Source organism: Leptodactylus fuscus, chromosome 6 (assembly GCF_031893055.1).
Source record: "Leptodactylus fuscus isolate aLepFus1 chromosome 6, aLepFus1.hap2, whole genome shotgun sequence".
NCBI classification, from domain to species: domain Eukaryota; kingdom Metazoa; phylum Chordata; class Amphibia; order Anura; family Leptodactylidae; genus Leptodactylus; species Leptodactylus fuscus.
Genome location: NC_134270.1, coordinates 66,515,324 through 66,532,114, shown reverse-complemented (window position 1 = coordinate 66,532,114; position 16,791 = coordinate 66,515,324). Strand labels below are relative to the sequence as shown.

The 16,791-nt window shown below is 43.6% G+C and overlaps 1 protein-coding gene across 3 annotated transcripts in view; it reads right to left on the bottom strand.

Annotated features, from left to right (window-relative positions):
- Positions 1 to 16,791, bottom strand: part of NTM (neurotrimin) — a 593,292-nt gene that overhangs the window by 19,887 nt on the left and 556,614 nt on the right. The window contains exons 5-9 of one of the 3 annotated variants that reach the window (XM_075280153.1): positions 9,225 to 9,359; positions 7,975 to 8,095; positions 7,093 to 7,244; positions 5,681 to 5,716; positions 4,792 to 4,824 (exon numbers count right to left, since the gene is read on the bottom strand). In XM_075280153.1, coding sequence (XP_075136254.1) covers positions 4,792 to 4,824; positions 5,681 to 5,716; positions 7,093 to 7,244; positions 7,975 to 8,095; positions 9,225 to 9,359 — 477 coding nt within the window. The remainder of the gene's footprint in view (positions 1 to 4,791; positions 4,825 to 5,680; positions 5,717 to 7,092; positions 7,245 to 7,974; positions 8,096 to 9,224; positions 9,360 to 16,791) is intronic. The other 2 variants (XM_075280154.1, XM_075280155.1) reach the window with 2 other exon arrangements.

Below are 16,791 nucleotides of genomic sequence, written 5' to 3'. Positions count from 1 at the left end.
ACATACAGCCGTAGTTTTTGTGGCTGTATGTCTGGGCCCAGTTGAAGGCCCGCCTGTTATCCGTGTCGTTTTCACCGACTCAAAGACAGCACGGTCGTGTGCATGAAGCCTTAGCGGAATGACATCTGGCAAAGATTGTTATTAAGGGAATACTACACAAGTACACATTGCAGTATCACTGGATGTGGATAGTCAGGGGTTCAATATTTAAAATGTTTTGAAAAGGAAAACTACAGCAATCCTGATGGGTTTCATATGCTCAGTGGAGTGTTGGAAAGTGACACAAGGGAACTTCAAAGACAAATCAGGAGTCAGCTTTAAATTGTAATATAGTGTTCAGAGAGCAAAGACTTCATCTAGGCTTCAGTGTAACCATCTCTGTGTCTTCTCCATCAATGTTGACACCAGGTAAGTGCCACAAGCTCTAACAGCCATAGCAGCATTAAAAAAAAAAGCAACAACGCCTAACATGTAGGTCTGCCATTTATACCAATAGGAAGGTGTGCCTTATACCATTATATATTGATAATTCGAATATAACCTAAGCCCATGCCACCTCCTTGTACTCTTAAAATAGAAGTATGTTGTCAGTAGTGTATAGAATTAACCCCTTACATCCCATGAATATTGTAACCAATGATATTTAATAATAGGGAAGGAATAAAAGCACTTGACAGCTTGTAAAAAACAAAACAAAAAAACAACAACCTACCAAAAGCCATAGTGTTCTAGCATCTGAAGTAAGAGACCAGTTGAGGTGGGTGAACAAGAAATAGCCCCAGATGTTAGGCATTTCAGTGAGGGTCACCACTTGTATGACGCTGTCAACAGCTTGGTAAGACGCCATGAAGCCTTTTTGATCATTGTGGAAAAACTAGAGGAGCTCGGTTAGAAGTTATAAGTCTGTGTTGAGCAGGGAGATAGGATGGTACTGAAGCACTCAAGGGGTTTCTACCCCAGTGTGGGAATGATTGTTCTAAGTAAGTTTTGCGTAGCGAAAAGTATTATTGCTTCTTATAAGAAGGCATTAAAGAGGTGAACTATACGGTGGGTGAGACTGTAACCACATGTTTGCTAATGTAAATAAGGCAGACCTTGTGGCTCAGAGAACTTAGAGCATGGATGAGCTGCCTTAGTTCATGCACCAAGATTTTCAGGAGGGAGAGATAAAAGGTAGACAGAAATATTTTGATTTACAGACAGGACATCAGAGGGCAAAGTGGAGAGATGGTAACAGACAGAGGTACAATAGTCTTGCATAGTCTGGGCCACTTTATAGTGAATATTGAATCAGCTTGATCTTGGTTAAATGGTCTACTTCATCATTGTGGACAAGCTGGAGAAGATTGCTTAGAAATTTTCTTTTTCTTTACGTATTCAGCTGAGGTGTTAGGATGGTCCCACAGGATTAGTGTTTTAAAGAACAGGGAAAGAAACTTATTGGGTGTTGGGGTAACAAATGTCACTTATTACAGTAGGGAGCTCTGGAAGCCGCCCCATGGATTTTCCTTAACCTGGGAATACTGAAAATGGCAGGATCTATAAAACAGGATGGCTGCACCTGACAGTGTATTATTTGCAGCATATCATGCACACTCATAGGCAGTAGAGAACCAGTGTTTGTCAAAAGTGAAAGATCCAGAAGAATCTATAGGAGAAGTCTTTAGTCCTGTTAAGAATGTGTAGGAAGAGAGCCGATCGGCATAGCTTAGGAATAGTGGATAGTAACAGCAGCAACCACAAAAGGACATCAATTATGCACAAGGCTGCTCCTTAAGTAAAGGTAGGTAGCAACTCCAGTGTGGAGGCTGTGCAGACCAAGTAAGGACAGGGAAAAGAAAAGTCAAGGGTAGTAATGAAAGGAAATTAATGGGTTGGAACATATTAGTCATAGGGCTAATGTCAAGTGGGGAGAGCCTGAGAAAAACCAAGAGAAACACAGGCAAACCACACTAGATAAGTGTGTCAAGCTATATACATGTAGGATAATTCACATATTTGCACGAGAAAGACAGGAAAGCTAAACCTGCAAGGGAACAGGAAAAGACACAGTAGATGGAGAACATAAAGTAATATTACACTATTTGTGCAATAACAAGCGTTCAGGTCACCACAATAAAGAATTAGGCAGGGGAGGAGATAAAGTTCACAGGAGGTGTCAACTGCTTGCTGGACGTCATGGTGGGTATATGAGTGGAGGCGGAGAGGGGGCATCCCAGTCAGACAAAGAGAAATCTGGAAGTTGCCACATATTTTAGTGCCTCAGTAAGTTGAGAAGGACTCAAAGCCCTTCTGAGTTGAAGTGTGAGGCAAGGAAGATCTTGAAATAGTTGCAACTGAGCACCTTTAGCCAGTAAACTGAAGCCATTATCTCTTCTAACAGCGCAAAGCTTGTAATGCAACATATCATGCACACACACTCACTAAGGGACTACACGAGGAACTGATCTGTATTGGGACAAAGCAGTCACTACTAGGTGTAGGATAGGCTGAAGGCAGGGAACTGGGCACTTGCTGGCATTGGCGCCATACCACTAGACTCTGCTGTTGGATTGTTCTCTCTTGTCATGGAAAAGTCAATCGTATAGGCCAATAGGGGTAGTGGTGGAGAATTTGGGAGCTTTTCCCTCTATCCTGGTACAAAAATATGCATCAATCATGACATGTTTGCAGATTTTAGCTACCTGGCCCCAGAGCTAGACAGCTCAGGCATCATTTATCTTTCTCCACAGGTGTCAGAGAATTTTATTTTACTGCAGCATCCTATTCACCGAACACCACAGACAATCCCTGCCTACAAATAACAGCTGAACCTTCCTGACAGACCAGTGCACTGTGTACTCACACACTCGCCGAGGACCACTTTACTCTATAGGAAGTCACAGTCATAGAAAGTCTGTAAAACTGACCAGAAAAAGTAAAAAGTCTGTGCAGAGGAAACCAGACAATGAAAAACATGAGCAGAAAAGAATAGGCTTTAAAAAGGGCACCAGAAGGGGAAAAGTAGGAATAGAGAAGACTAGACCGAAAAAAATGAGCACAGGAAACCAGAGAGTGAAAAGAGAAGAGAACAGAAATCTGAGCAAAGAAGAGCAGAGAATAAAAAAGCTGAGAAGAGGAGAGCAGAGAGTGAAAAATACTGAGCATAGGAGGTCAGGGTGTCAAAAGTCTGAGTAAAGTGAAAAACCTGAGCACAGAAAACCCAAAAGAGAGGAGCGTAGGGAAAAAAAACTGAGCACGGGAGACCAGACAGTTAAAAGAAAAGAGAACAAAGATCGAAAAACCTGAGCAGAGAAGAACAAAGAGTGAAATAACAGAGAGGAGGAGAGAGTGAAAAATACTGAGCATTGGAGGTCAGGGTGTCTGAGCAGAGTGAAAAAGTTGAACAGGGGAAAACAGAGTGAAAAAAACTGAGTATAGAAGATCAGAGAAAGAAAAGTCTAAGCAGAGTGAAAAACCTGAACACAGAAAAACCAAAAGAGAAGAGCAAAGGGGGAAAAACTGAGCATGGGAGACCAGAGAGTGAAAAAAAACTGGGCAGAAGAGAGCAGAGTGAAAAAAAAACTGAGCAGAGGATGCCAGAGTGTCAAAAGTCTGAGCAAAGGAGAGCAGAGAGTTAAAAAAATACTCAGCATAGGAGGCAAAGGTATCAAATATCTGAGCAGAGAGTGAAAAGCTGAGCAGAGGAGAGCAGAGTGAGAAAAAACTGAGCATAGGAAGTCAGAGAGTGAAAAGTCTGAGCAGAGGAGGCTGGAGTGTCAAATGTATGAGCAGAAAAAAACACATAGTAAAAGACTGACAAGAAGTGACCAGTGGGTGAAAAGTCTAAGAAGAGACTAGACAGTAAAAAACCTGAGCAGAGGAGAACTGAGGGTGAAAAATAAATAAAATAAAGCTAAGCAGAGATATTAGAGTGTGGAAAGCCTGAACATCCTCTTGAAGTTCCTTCTAAAGAGAAGTGATCTTTTACTATCTTCTACTTTGCATGTAAGCTGATGCTGTCCTGCTCTCCTGTGTGATTTACATTCGCTTTGATTGTGAATGGAGTGAAAATGATGTGTATGACTATGTGCTCAGTCACTCTGGATACACAAGCAATTATCAATAAGTAATACATGTGCAGAGCCATCAGAGGGGACATTGTTCCTCTATGTGAGCATGCGTGTGTGTGTGTGTGTGTGTGTGTGTGTGTGTGTGTGTGTGTGTGTGTGTGTGTATAGCTCCTCTGAAAATAACACAATAGAGTATTGTGCTCACAATAAATTACTAGTAGAAGTGGTGAGAAGGTGGGAATTTCAATTCAACATGTGCAGCAGATACAGTGTAACATGGATATACATGAGAAGACAGAACACAGACATCATGCATTCTTCTAAAATAATGGAGGCCATCTAAGGCCAACCAGTCATGCAATAGGACACATGCGCAAAGCGAGCACATTGTGAGCCAGAAACTGCCAAGGTGAATAGGCAGAGGGCACCAGAGCATGGTAGCGGTAATATTCGGAGTTGTAAGAAGTGAGTCTACATAACGCAGAATTGTTACAGATGATTGCCGAATAGTATTTATGAAAGCACAAAGTGTTAATACAGAGACACTAAAGACATCAGAAATCCTGGGTTCCTGCTCATTACTGATGCACCTCAAGATCCCACTTATAGCAATAACCAGCAGTACTGGATGCGAGAGTTGTTGTGTTACAGGGATTAGAAGCAGGTCAGCTACGCGGGAGGCATGTGAGCAGCTAGGCAGGAAGCTGGGGTGGGCGTGATAGCAATATGTAATACTAACCTTTAGGGGGGGTCAAGGCAGCTGTGGTCTTTTCTAAAAATCAAAAACATTGTTTATTAGGGAAACAGAAATGCCCAGAAAAAAATAGCTGAACACTTAGATTTAGAAAATCTTCCTTAGTTCCTCAATGCCCATGGTTTTATACAGCAAATAAACTTGTTCCTGTACAGTGGAGATGCTCACAGCAGCTGGTCACAAACAATACCATCCTCTGCCCTGATGCTATGGGCTAAAGCCACTGTATTATACCTGCCCTCATTTATATTGTCTACAGGTTACACTAACTACTCTCAGCTTTACAGAAGATGATATGAATAGCATGGAAGCAAGGATGGCTAATGACTGCAGGAAGCGGCTACCAAGCAGTCAGGATCCAATGAGGTAGTCTTGACACCGGCCATGAGGAATATTATGCAATTTAATGCATCCGTCTGTTATCCCTAAGACTGGAAAACAAGTAAGCTAAAAGTTTATAAAAAGAGGGGCAGAAATCACAAATATGAGAAGAGGGGAAAACAAGACATTATGAGAAAAGCAGCAATAGTGGAGAAGAAGTGCAGTCATCATCACTGAAGAGGAAGCACAAAAGTTAAATTCCAGGTGACGAATGAACAGGTCCTGTTTGACCCATCACAGTGTCAAAAACACAAGAAAACAACCACCCAGGTCTGGTGGATAGACCTTCACATACATATACAAGGAGAAAAATTCTACCAACAGAAGACAATAATGACTCAAATTAGTTAGCAACTTCTAGAATCTCGACAGAGGACACACAAAGGTCAAGACGCAACCAGGAAAATTATGGCTATGTGGTAAAATGGACACTCAATGCAGGGAAAGGAATTCACAAGGAGCAGAACAAGACAGGGGGATACTGTGTACTGACCTTGCAGCAAAGGAGAGCTGGTGGACTGGATTTTTTCTACAAATGGTAGGAAATACGGGGTGGGGGGATAAAAGGGTCGGCGTTTACACAACAGAATTATAAAATAAATCAAACAAAAATAAGAAAAGCAAAAATAAAAAAAATAAACTGTGGAAAAAAAACACATTCAGCTTCACATCCCAAATAACCCACTAGCACCAGGACAGAATATTGACTTCGAGATACAATAATGGCTATTTCTAGTTATCAAGAATCAGTTACAATGATTATGTGAAGTGTCCGGGGAAATCTGCTGCACAGACTATTCCTGTATGTTGATGAAAGCATGCTGTAATGGACTATGGGCACATGGTACACACCTCCCAAAAAATGTATGGGGTGTAGCCAACTTGTACTAGAACAGCAATGATGTCACATTACTGAATTGAGGGGGCTTTTACTAATACACAACGCACTAAGGCACAGCAGGACCTATGGTTGATACAGTAATAAGACCAGGAACACTGGATGACAACAAAGAATAAAATGTGGATAACTCAATCTGCAACTACAAAAATAGAGGAACTAATATCTAGACACAAACAAATCTTTACATACACAGAGAGGAGGTTTAGGGTGAACAGTATACACGTGATGCACAGGACATGCATGAAAAGTACTACATGGCAATGCTATAATCTACCTCCCACTAATGACACGTCATCATTAACCCCTTTCAGTGTCTGACAGGAGATCTGCCCATCTCATTGGTCATGCATGGCGCTCAGGTAGGAGCACAGCACTGTGGTGTATATGGCTGGGGTTTGATGTACAGTATGAGTCTTGTGTATTCAGCATTGACACACCCATAGCCCATGGCTAATGTTCAAGTGAACATAGTAGAGAGCAGATGGACATGCCCAACAGACCATCCTCAATATAAGCACATTCTGTTATTAGACCCCCACGGCTCACTCCAATAAACCACAAATAAACCACAAAATCCCCAGACATATTATATGTGGGTATTATATGAGAAAAAAAGCTGCATAAGCTGCAAATATCCATTTTGAGATAAGATTCTTCATGTCTGGGCCTAGGAATGAATGACCCCTTTATACAGGATTTCACTAGAAAGACTTTCATTTATTCAGCTCCTTCCCCCAAATTACAGTTCACTCAGCCTTGACAAGACCTATCCAATGCAAGCTCCACTTCACTGGGCCTGTTAGCGGCAGTGTATGTGGACAAAGATCTCAATAGGTACCAGTGGGAAATGCTGCCCTGGTGTGTATAACCTCCACCATTACCTCTTATGGAGATCAGTTAGAAAAGATCCAATACATCTGCTGTCCCAGAAATTGACAATGTCAATGTCATAAAACCCCAGGATGCAGAATGGCTTACTGGACCCTGCCTGGTTTGGGACTTACCAAACAAAATGACGCTGGCGTTGCTATGCCCCAGGCGGTTCATGGCCACACACGTGTAGTTGCCATAGTCTTGTTCTGAAACATTGAAGAATGTTACACGAGAAAATGTCTCTCTGTTCTCCACCTTCACTCCTTTCCTGGAGTCGCTCAACCTGCAAAATACAACAACCCTGTAAGGTCTCAGAAATACAAAAGAAAACTGGAATTTGCTAAGCTCACATTTGCATCTCACTACTCAGAAATTTTACAATTGAAAATTCATCAATCCCGCATCTTCTACTTCTGGAAACCAATACCGAGACATCCTATTTCTGGATCTTTACTAACATTGCCTTCAAATAACAAGAGAAAAAAATGCAAGTGGCACTACTACTCCTTTTTAAGCCATAATTCACATGTGCTGCCTGTTGAAAGCAGGATATGTTTGGAGATACAACAACGTTAAGACACTCCTGGAGAGTGGTGCTCTACATCCCATAATAAAGTAGCAGATGTGTAACAAGAAAAGAAAAAATGGAGGGCACTCTCCCAGAAACGGTATCTTCTTTAAAAGTAGTCCTTTATTCAGTACAAAGGTAAAAACATGAAGGGAGGGAGAGATGGCATGAAAGGCAGAGGCAACAGCCATTTTGCGCCTCTTACGGGCGCTTTCTCAAGATGAACATGTGTCCATGTGCGGCTTGAGAAAGCGCCCGTAGGATGCACTAAATGGCTGTTGCCTCTGCCTTTCATGCCATCTCTCCCTCCCTTCATGTTTTAACATTGCCTTCAGCCTGCCCCTAGACTCTCATGTACCTCCATACTGCTTTCCTGCACTTTACTTTGCTGCTACAGTAAAATTGCCACCAGGTCCTATTTCACTGGTTAGGCCAGAAGTCTTACCTCTTGTCTTCCTTGTACCAGAAGAACTCGGCAGCAGGGACAGCCAGTGCATCACACTGCAGAATTCCTTGATGCCCCAATGGAACCCCAATGTTCCGCGCATCCAAAATATAAGGTGGATCTGCCGAAAACACACAGATGTCAATTGAGACCTAGTAATGTAAGATCAATAGTTCGGAAATCAAACACCTAAAGGTACTGGAGCACCACAAACCTCCTGGCGCACAGTTATTGCAAATGAGCAGCCAATTCATAGGTTCATGATGGTGATAGTAATAGACAATCAATATGCCAATGTGCCCAGTACATGAAGAGTCACTGTCATATTTCAGGAATGCTGCACAAGCCTCTGAACCAAGAAAAAAACAAACCAAGCAATAAACAAGAAATTATGATCTTGGAAAACCTTAAAACGGCTGTAATCTGAAGAACTGGAGCCTAACCGAAATTATTATGTAGAGCACAGCAAGGCCCCCACACAGAATCCCAATATGACACAAGCATGACAATAGACAAGAACATTTAGGTCATATTGTACATCATTCTGTTACTTCCATATACTTCTGATATACAACTATAGTATATAAATATACAGCTATTGTATACAGTGATATTGTCCAATGTGGTAAACCCTGGGCACCTTCTGATATATAATATTTATTAATAGCTGGCAAAAGTAATACATCATCTTGTGTTTTGTGCCGTGGGGCATGCTGGTAAAACTAGGGTACTGTATATACTGACATTTAATATTATATGTAGAACTGAAATAAATTACGGTATATATGGTCCTGTATATAGTTAATAGGGAGAATGCTCAGTTAACCTTCACATCTTCTTGAATGCCATACATAATTATATATGTATAGCTGGTATGAGTTATATATCACCTTGTACATGGCGATATAGACAATGCTGATATAACCTAGACATCCTCTGTATTTAATTAGATATGTGCAGATAGTGTATGTTTTACATATTCTTGCATGAGTTACAAGAAGGACATTCGCTGACAGTGCACAAGGTCTTTGCCTCCTGACTGGATTTGCTAATAAAGCAGTGAATTGTAACACAGGACCAGTTACTGCCGGACCCTAATAGAGTGCAGAGATGTGAGATGGCGGGACAGCTACACTTGTGTGTCTATTGATTGGTCACTGGCTGGCCAGGATGTTCTCTGAGATAACATAGGCTTTATATTTACAGATGACTGAGACTTTCTTTGTGGATGACTCAGAGGATTTACTCACAGTTGACTGTGACTTTAACCCTTCGGACGTCAGGGGAAGACACGTCATTGGCAGCACTGCACTCATACACCCCAGATTGTTCCCGTGTGATTCCGGTGATCTCCAGATATTCATCTTCACTCATAAAGCCGTGTGCTGTTAGAGAAGAACATACATGTTACATGTCACCATAATGTTGTGATGAGCATTACACTCATCTCCTTCCCCATCCATGGATCTATAAGTAACTACTACAGCAGAGGCCACAGTCACATTCATATAACGCAGTGAAGATAAACGTGACCAGAGACCGCACAGACCATGATCAGTGGGGGTAGAAAAATGGCCTCCTCTCAGCATTAAGACTGATCATCACATTAGACAGGAAAGTGTTAACCATCCTCCATCATGCCCCCCCTTCTCCCGCTGTCTGTCAGAAGCGGACAGGGTAATTCTAGGTTAGGAGCTCGGAGCGGAGCTGGGAAGTAGGAGATGTTCTTGTGCTATAAAAAGAAAGATCGGGGAAATAAAAATCTCTCTTAGCAATTCTGCTGCTTCCACCGTCTTGCATTTAACCCTCTCAGAGCAGTATATGAGGGCCGCTACATACATAGCATCAAGACCGCAAGATGAAAACCAACCAGGGAAATGAGGAACCGCACATCATAATGACAATACACACAATTCTCAGTATGACCATTGTCATCGAAGATTACAGCCCACCATGGCCTAAATGATAACTATACTCCTATCAACAACCACAGCACACCAGAGCCTGAACGATATACATTCACATCAACCTCAGCATCGCCAACATCCAGTACTACAGCAGTGCAGGGAATTTACCATCATAAATGATGGGGGAAATGTATACCAGCTACAACGGGCGTACATTGGCCTAGCCCCAAGCAGAACAACCCTGTGGAGCGTCCACCTCATCATATAAGAGAAACACCCATCACCAGATTGAAGGCCCTTTTCTGCTCCAGCATGACAGTACTCCAGGGTACAATACAAGTCCCATAAAGGCAAGGTTGGGTGTTTTGTGTGGAAGAATTGGACAGACCCACATGAAGCCTTGACTACTAGTCCAAGCAAACACTCTTGGAGTGAACCAGAAAGGAGATTGTGGGACAATCCTTCTCATTCAACATCAGTGTCTGACCTCACAAATGCTGTTCTGGATAAATGGGTGAAAAATTCCCGCATACACACTGAAAATCTTGTAGAAATCCTTCCCAAAATAGTGGAAGACGTCTTAGATGTAAAGGGGGAACCAAGTTCATACTAATGTATATAGATTTAGTGGAGTTGTCTTAAAACCTCCTGTAGGTGACCCAATACTTCTGTCCACATAGTGTCCACGTAACAGGTTCAGATACAGATAAAGAAATCCAGTATACAGAACAGTGGTACTGTGTACTGTTCATGTATGCAGAAACAGAACAAGAGAAGTGGTACTGTGCACTGTTCATGTATACAGATACGGGACTAGAGAAGTGGTACTGTGCACTGCTCATGTATACAGATATGGGACTAGAGAAGTGGTACTGTGTACTGTTCATGTATACAGAAACAGGACAAAAGAAGTGGTACTGTGCACTGTTCATGTATACAGAAACAGGACAAGAGAAGTGGTACTTTGCACTATTCATGTATGCAGAAACAGAACAAGAGAAGTGGTACTGTGTACTGTTCATGTATACAGAAACAGGACTAGAGAAGTGGTATTGTGCACTGCTCATGTATACAGAAACAGGACAAGAGAATTGGTATTGTGCACTGTTCATGTATACAGAAACAGGACTAGAGAAGTGGTACTGTGCACTGTTCATATATACAGAAACAGGACTAGAAAAGTGGTACTGTGCACTGTTCATATATACAGAAACAGGACTAGAGAAGTGGTACTGTGCACTGCTCATGTATACAGAAACAGGACTAGAGAATTGGTATTGTGCACGATTCATGTATACAGAAACAGGACAAGAGAAGTGGTACTGTGTACTGTTCATGTATACAGAAACAGGACTAGAGAAGTGGTACTGTGCACTGTTCATGTATATAGAAACAGGACAAGAGAAGTGGTACTGTGCACTGTTCATGTATGCAGAAACAGAACAAGAGAAGTGGTACTGTGCACTGTTCATGTATACAGAAACAGGACTAGAGAAGTGGTACTGTGTACCGTTCATGTATACAAAATCAGGATTAGAGAAGTGGTACTGCGCACTGTTCATGTATACAGAAACAGGACTAGAGAAGTGGTACTGCGCACTGTTCATGTATACAGAAACAGGACTAGAGAAGTGGTACTGCGCACTGTTCATGTATAGTAAAAGCAGATACATCCATATAAAAGGTTAAAGAAGTGGTACTGTGAGGTGTCCATACGTATAGAAGAGCAGACACTGAGAACTACATCCATCACAGGTCATGAGAAGTGGTACTATATAGTTTCCTTGTATACAGAATAAGAGCAGATATTTAGAATTATCCAATTATCCACAGTATATAGGTACAAGAGAAGTGGTACTGTTGCGTGAATATTATACATCTCTCTATATTATAAAAATGAACTTGTCTGTCTGTTCTCTAATGCAAAGCAAACGACTGGACCGATCTTCACCAAATTTGGTACAGAGATACTTCAGGTATCCGGGAAGGTTTAAGACGAGACTCCAACTCGCTCGGACGTACCGTTGCTGAGGTACAAGCATTCCAAACACAGAGCCCCCCCCCCCCCTTAGCCAATACAAACCTGCAAGTCTTTCACTCATATTCCAACTGCAATACACACGGTCACTCCACATGCACAATCCAACACGGATATCAAAACTGAGATACACACATCAGAGGATTAGATACACAGATCAGCACACAGTATCACACGCCAGAGGATTAGATACATGCATCTGCACACAGTCCCACACACCAGAGGATTAAATACGTGCTTCTGCACACAGTTCCACACACTGAAGGATTAGATTTGTGTGTCTGCACACGGTTCCACATGCCGAAGGATTAGATACACGCGTCTGCACACAGTACCACATGCCATAGGTTTGGATACGTGCATCTTCACACAGTTCCACACACCAGAGCATAAGATAAGCACATCTGCACACAGTACCACATGCCGTAGGATTAGATACGCTCCTTTTCACACAATACCACACAGGGGAGGATTAGACACGTGTGTCTGCACACAGTACCACACTTTGGAGGATTAGATACGCATCTCAGCACACAGTACCACACAGGGGAGGATTAGATACATGCGTCTGCACACAGTTCCACACGCCGTAGGATTAGATACGCGCCTCTTCACACACTACCACACAGGGGAGGATTAGATACATGCTGAAAACCAAAAATAAAGACCCAACAAAATAAACAAAACTGGTCTCAAAACAAATACAAGAATATAATTCGAACAACTTGAGACACAAAACGTAAAAAATATATAATTTTATTAATAAATATCACACAAAACAATACATACAAATACAGGGGAGACACATAGGGAAAAAGATAAATTTCCCCATAAATAGCAGAAGAGTACCATAACCCTCCTACCGGTAGCAAACTGAGTATAACCCCAAGTATTAAGGATGATACAAGGATACAGGAAAAAAGTCGCAAAAAGAGGAATGTAATCCCCAGTTAAAACTGAATACCTAGTATTACACACCAAGCATAGGTAAGAGGACTTGAATGCAAATGTCCTCAGACCATAATAATATGATTAATATAAATAGAAGGTGGTAAAACAGGTGAAGAAGTGTCCCAAATGGGGTCACCTTAATACATACCCGTAGGTGCCGACATATTTCCTGTAGACACAAATGTAGAGGTAAAAAGAACAACAGGGGGGACTCAGTCTGAGGCCGGTAGGACCATAAGAAACGCCTGACGCACGTTTCGCCTGCTCTCGGCTTCGTCAGGAGGCTCACACAGTACCACACCGAGGGTTAGATATGCGCGTCTGCACACAGTTCCACATGCTGAAGGATTAAATACGTGTGTCTGCACAAAGTACCACACGGGGGAGTCTTAGATACGCACCTCATCACACAATACCACACAGGGGAGGATTAGATACGCACATCTGCACACAGTTCAACACGCCGGAGGATTAGATACACGTCTTCACATAGTACCACCGCCAGAGGATTAGAAACGCACGTCTGCACACAGAACCACATGCCGTAGTATTAGATACACACGTCTGCACACAGTTTCACACGCCGGAGGATTAGATACGCACGTCTGCACACAGTACCATAGGCCGGGGGATTGGATACATGCGTCTGCACACAGTACCACATGCCAAAGGATTGGATGCGCGCATCTGCACACAGTTCCACACACGAGAGCATAAGATAAGCACGTCTGCACACAGTACCATACCACATGCCGTAGGATTAGATACGCGCATCTACACACAGTTCCACACACCGTAGGATTAGATACGCGCCTCTTCACACAATACCACACAGGGGAGGATTAGATATGTGTGTCTGCAAACAGTACCACACTTTGGAGGATTAGATACATGCCTCTGCACACAGTACCACATGCCAGAGAATTAGATACGCGTCTCAGCACACAGTACAACACGGGGAGGATTAGATACGCGTGTCTGCAGACAGTACTACATGCCGTAGGATTAGATACACACATCTACATACAGTTCCACACGCCGTAGGATTAGATACGTGTCTCTTCACACAATACCACACAGGGGAGGATTAGATACGTTCGTCTACACACAGTACCACATGCTGAAGGATTAGATACGTGTGTCTGAACAAAGTACCACACGGGGGAGGATTAGATACGCACGTCTTCACACAATACCACACAGGTGAGGATTAGATACGCACATCTGCACACAGTTCAACACGCTGGAGGATTAGAAGACTCACATAGTACCACCGCCAGAGGATTAGATACGCGCATCTGCACACAGTACCACACTCAAGAGGATTGGATATGCACATCTGCACACAGTTCCACAAGCTAGAGGATTAGAAACGCGTGTCTGCACACAGTTCCATACGCCGTAGGATTAGATACGCGCCTCTTCACACAATACCACACAGGGGAGGATTAGATATGCACATCTGCACACAGTTCAACACGCCGGAGGATTAGATACACGTCTTCACATAGTACCACCGCCAGAGGATTAGAAACGCACGTCTGCACACAGAACCACATGCCGTAGTATTAGATACGCACGTCTGCACACAGTTTCACACGCCGGAGGATTAGATACGCACGTCTGCACACAGTACCATAGGCCGGGGGATTGGATACATGCGTCTGCACACAGTACCACATGCCAAAGGATTGGATGCGCACATCTGCACACAGTTCCACACACGAGAGCATAAGATAAGCACGTCTGCACACAGTACCATACCACATGCCGTAGGATTAGATACGCGCCTCTTCACACAATACCACACAGGGGAGGATTAGATATGTGTGTCTGCAAACAGTACCACACTTTGGAGGATTAGATACATGCCTCTGCACACAGTACCACACGCCAGAGAATTAGATACGCGTCTCAGCACACAGTACAACACGGGGAGGATTAGATACGCGTGTCTGCAGACAGTACTACATGCCGTAGGATTAGATACACACATCTACATACAGTTCCACACGCCGTAGGATTAGATACGTGTCTCTTCACACAATACCACACAGGGGAGGATTAGATACGTTCGTCTACACACAGTACCACATGCTGAAGGATTAGATACGTGTGTCTGAACAAAGTACCACACGGGGGAGGATTAGATACACACGTCTTCACACAATACCACACAGGTGAGGATTAGATACGCACATCTGCACACAGTTCAACACGCTGGAGGATTAGAAGACTCACATAGTACCACCGCCAGAGGATTAGATACGCGCATCTTCACACAGTACCACACTCGAGAGGATTGGATATGCACATCTGCACACAGTTCCACAAGCCAGAGGATTAGAAACGCGTGTCTGCACACAGTTCCATACGCCGTAGGATTAGATACGCGCCTCTTCACACAATACCACACAGGGGAGGATTAGATACGCGAGTCTGCACACAGTACCACACTTTGGAGGATTACATACATTCCTCTGCACACAGTACCACACGCCAGAGAATTAGATACGCGTCTCAGCACACAGTACCACACGGGGGAGGATTAGATATGCGCATCTACACTCAGTTCTACACGCCAGAGAAATAGATACATGCGTCTTCACACAATACCACACACCGGAGGATTAGATAACGCCACTGCACACAATACCACACGGGGGAGGATTAGATATCTGCCTCTGCACACAGTACCACATGCCAGAGGATTAGATACGCACCACTGCACACAATACCACATAGGTGAGGATTAGATACCTGCGTCTGTACACAGTACCACATGGGGCAGGATACATGCTTCTGTGCACAATACCACACGCCAGAGAATTACATACGCATCTCAGCACACAGTACCACAGCCAGAGGATTAGATACGCGCGTCTGCGCACAGTACCACATGCCGTAATATTAGATATGCACGTCTGCACACAGTTTCACTTGCCGGAGGATTAGATACGCGCCTCTTCACACAATACCACACGGGGGAGGATTAGATACGCGCATCTGCACACAGTACCACACGCCGGAGGATTAGATATGTGCATCTGCACACAGTACCACACCAACAAGGATTAGATACTTGCGTCTAAACACAGTACTACACGGGGAAGGATTAGATACAGCTTTACTCCAGGTATCCATAACAACTGATCACAGGTTTTTCACTGATATCCAAAAATGAGATACACATAATCACATGACGCTTATGGACATACACACAAACAACATACAAAATACACCAGTGCAAAATTGGACAATTCTTATGGGGCCACTACACAGACATAAAATGTAATATACCCGGGCAAAGCCTAGTCTTATAAAGGTGAAAGTTTGTGATTGGATGTTTGTGGGTTTGTGTGTTTGGATGTTTTTTCCTCAATCACAAATGTGGGTCACTCTCCCCAAATCGCCACCGTGACCCTCCAAAGACACCTCCGGGCTCGGCTGTAGAAGCTGGCATTCTGCCAGCGCTGGTCTGTGCACGCACCTCCTATTGGTGCATGGCAGGCCGATGTAGGAGGGGGACATGAAGCTGGGGGCAGAGATGGGGGGAGATGAAGCTGGGGGCAGAGATGGAGGGGACATGAAGCAGGGGGAAGAGATGGAGGGGACATGAAGCAGGGGGAAGAGATGGAGGGGACATGAAGCTGGGGGAAGAGATGAAGGGGACATGAAGCTGGGGGAAGAAATGGAGGAACATGAAGCTGGGGGCAGAGATGGAGGGGACATGAAGCTGGGGGCAGAGATGGAGGGGACATGAAGCTGGGGGCAGAGATGGAGGGGACATGAAGCTGGGGGCAGAGATGGAGGGGACATGAAGCTGGGGGCAGAGATGGAGGGGACATGAAGCTGGGGGCAGAGATGGGGGACATGAATCTGGGGGCAGAGATGGGGGAACAAGAAACTGGGTGCAGAGAT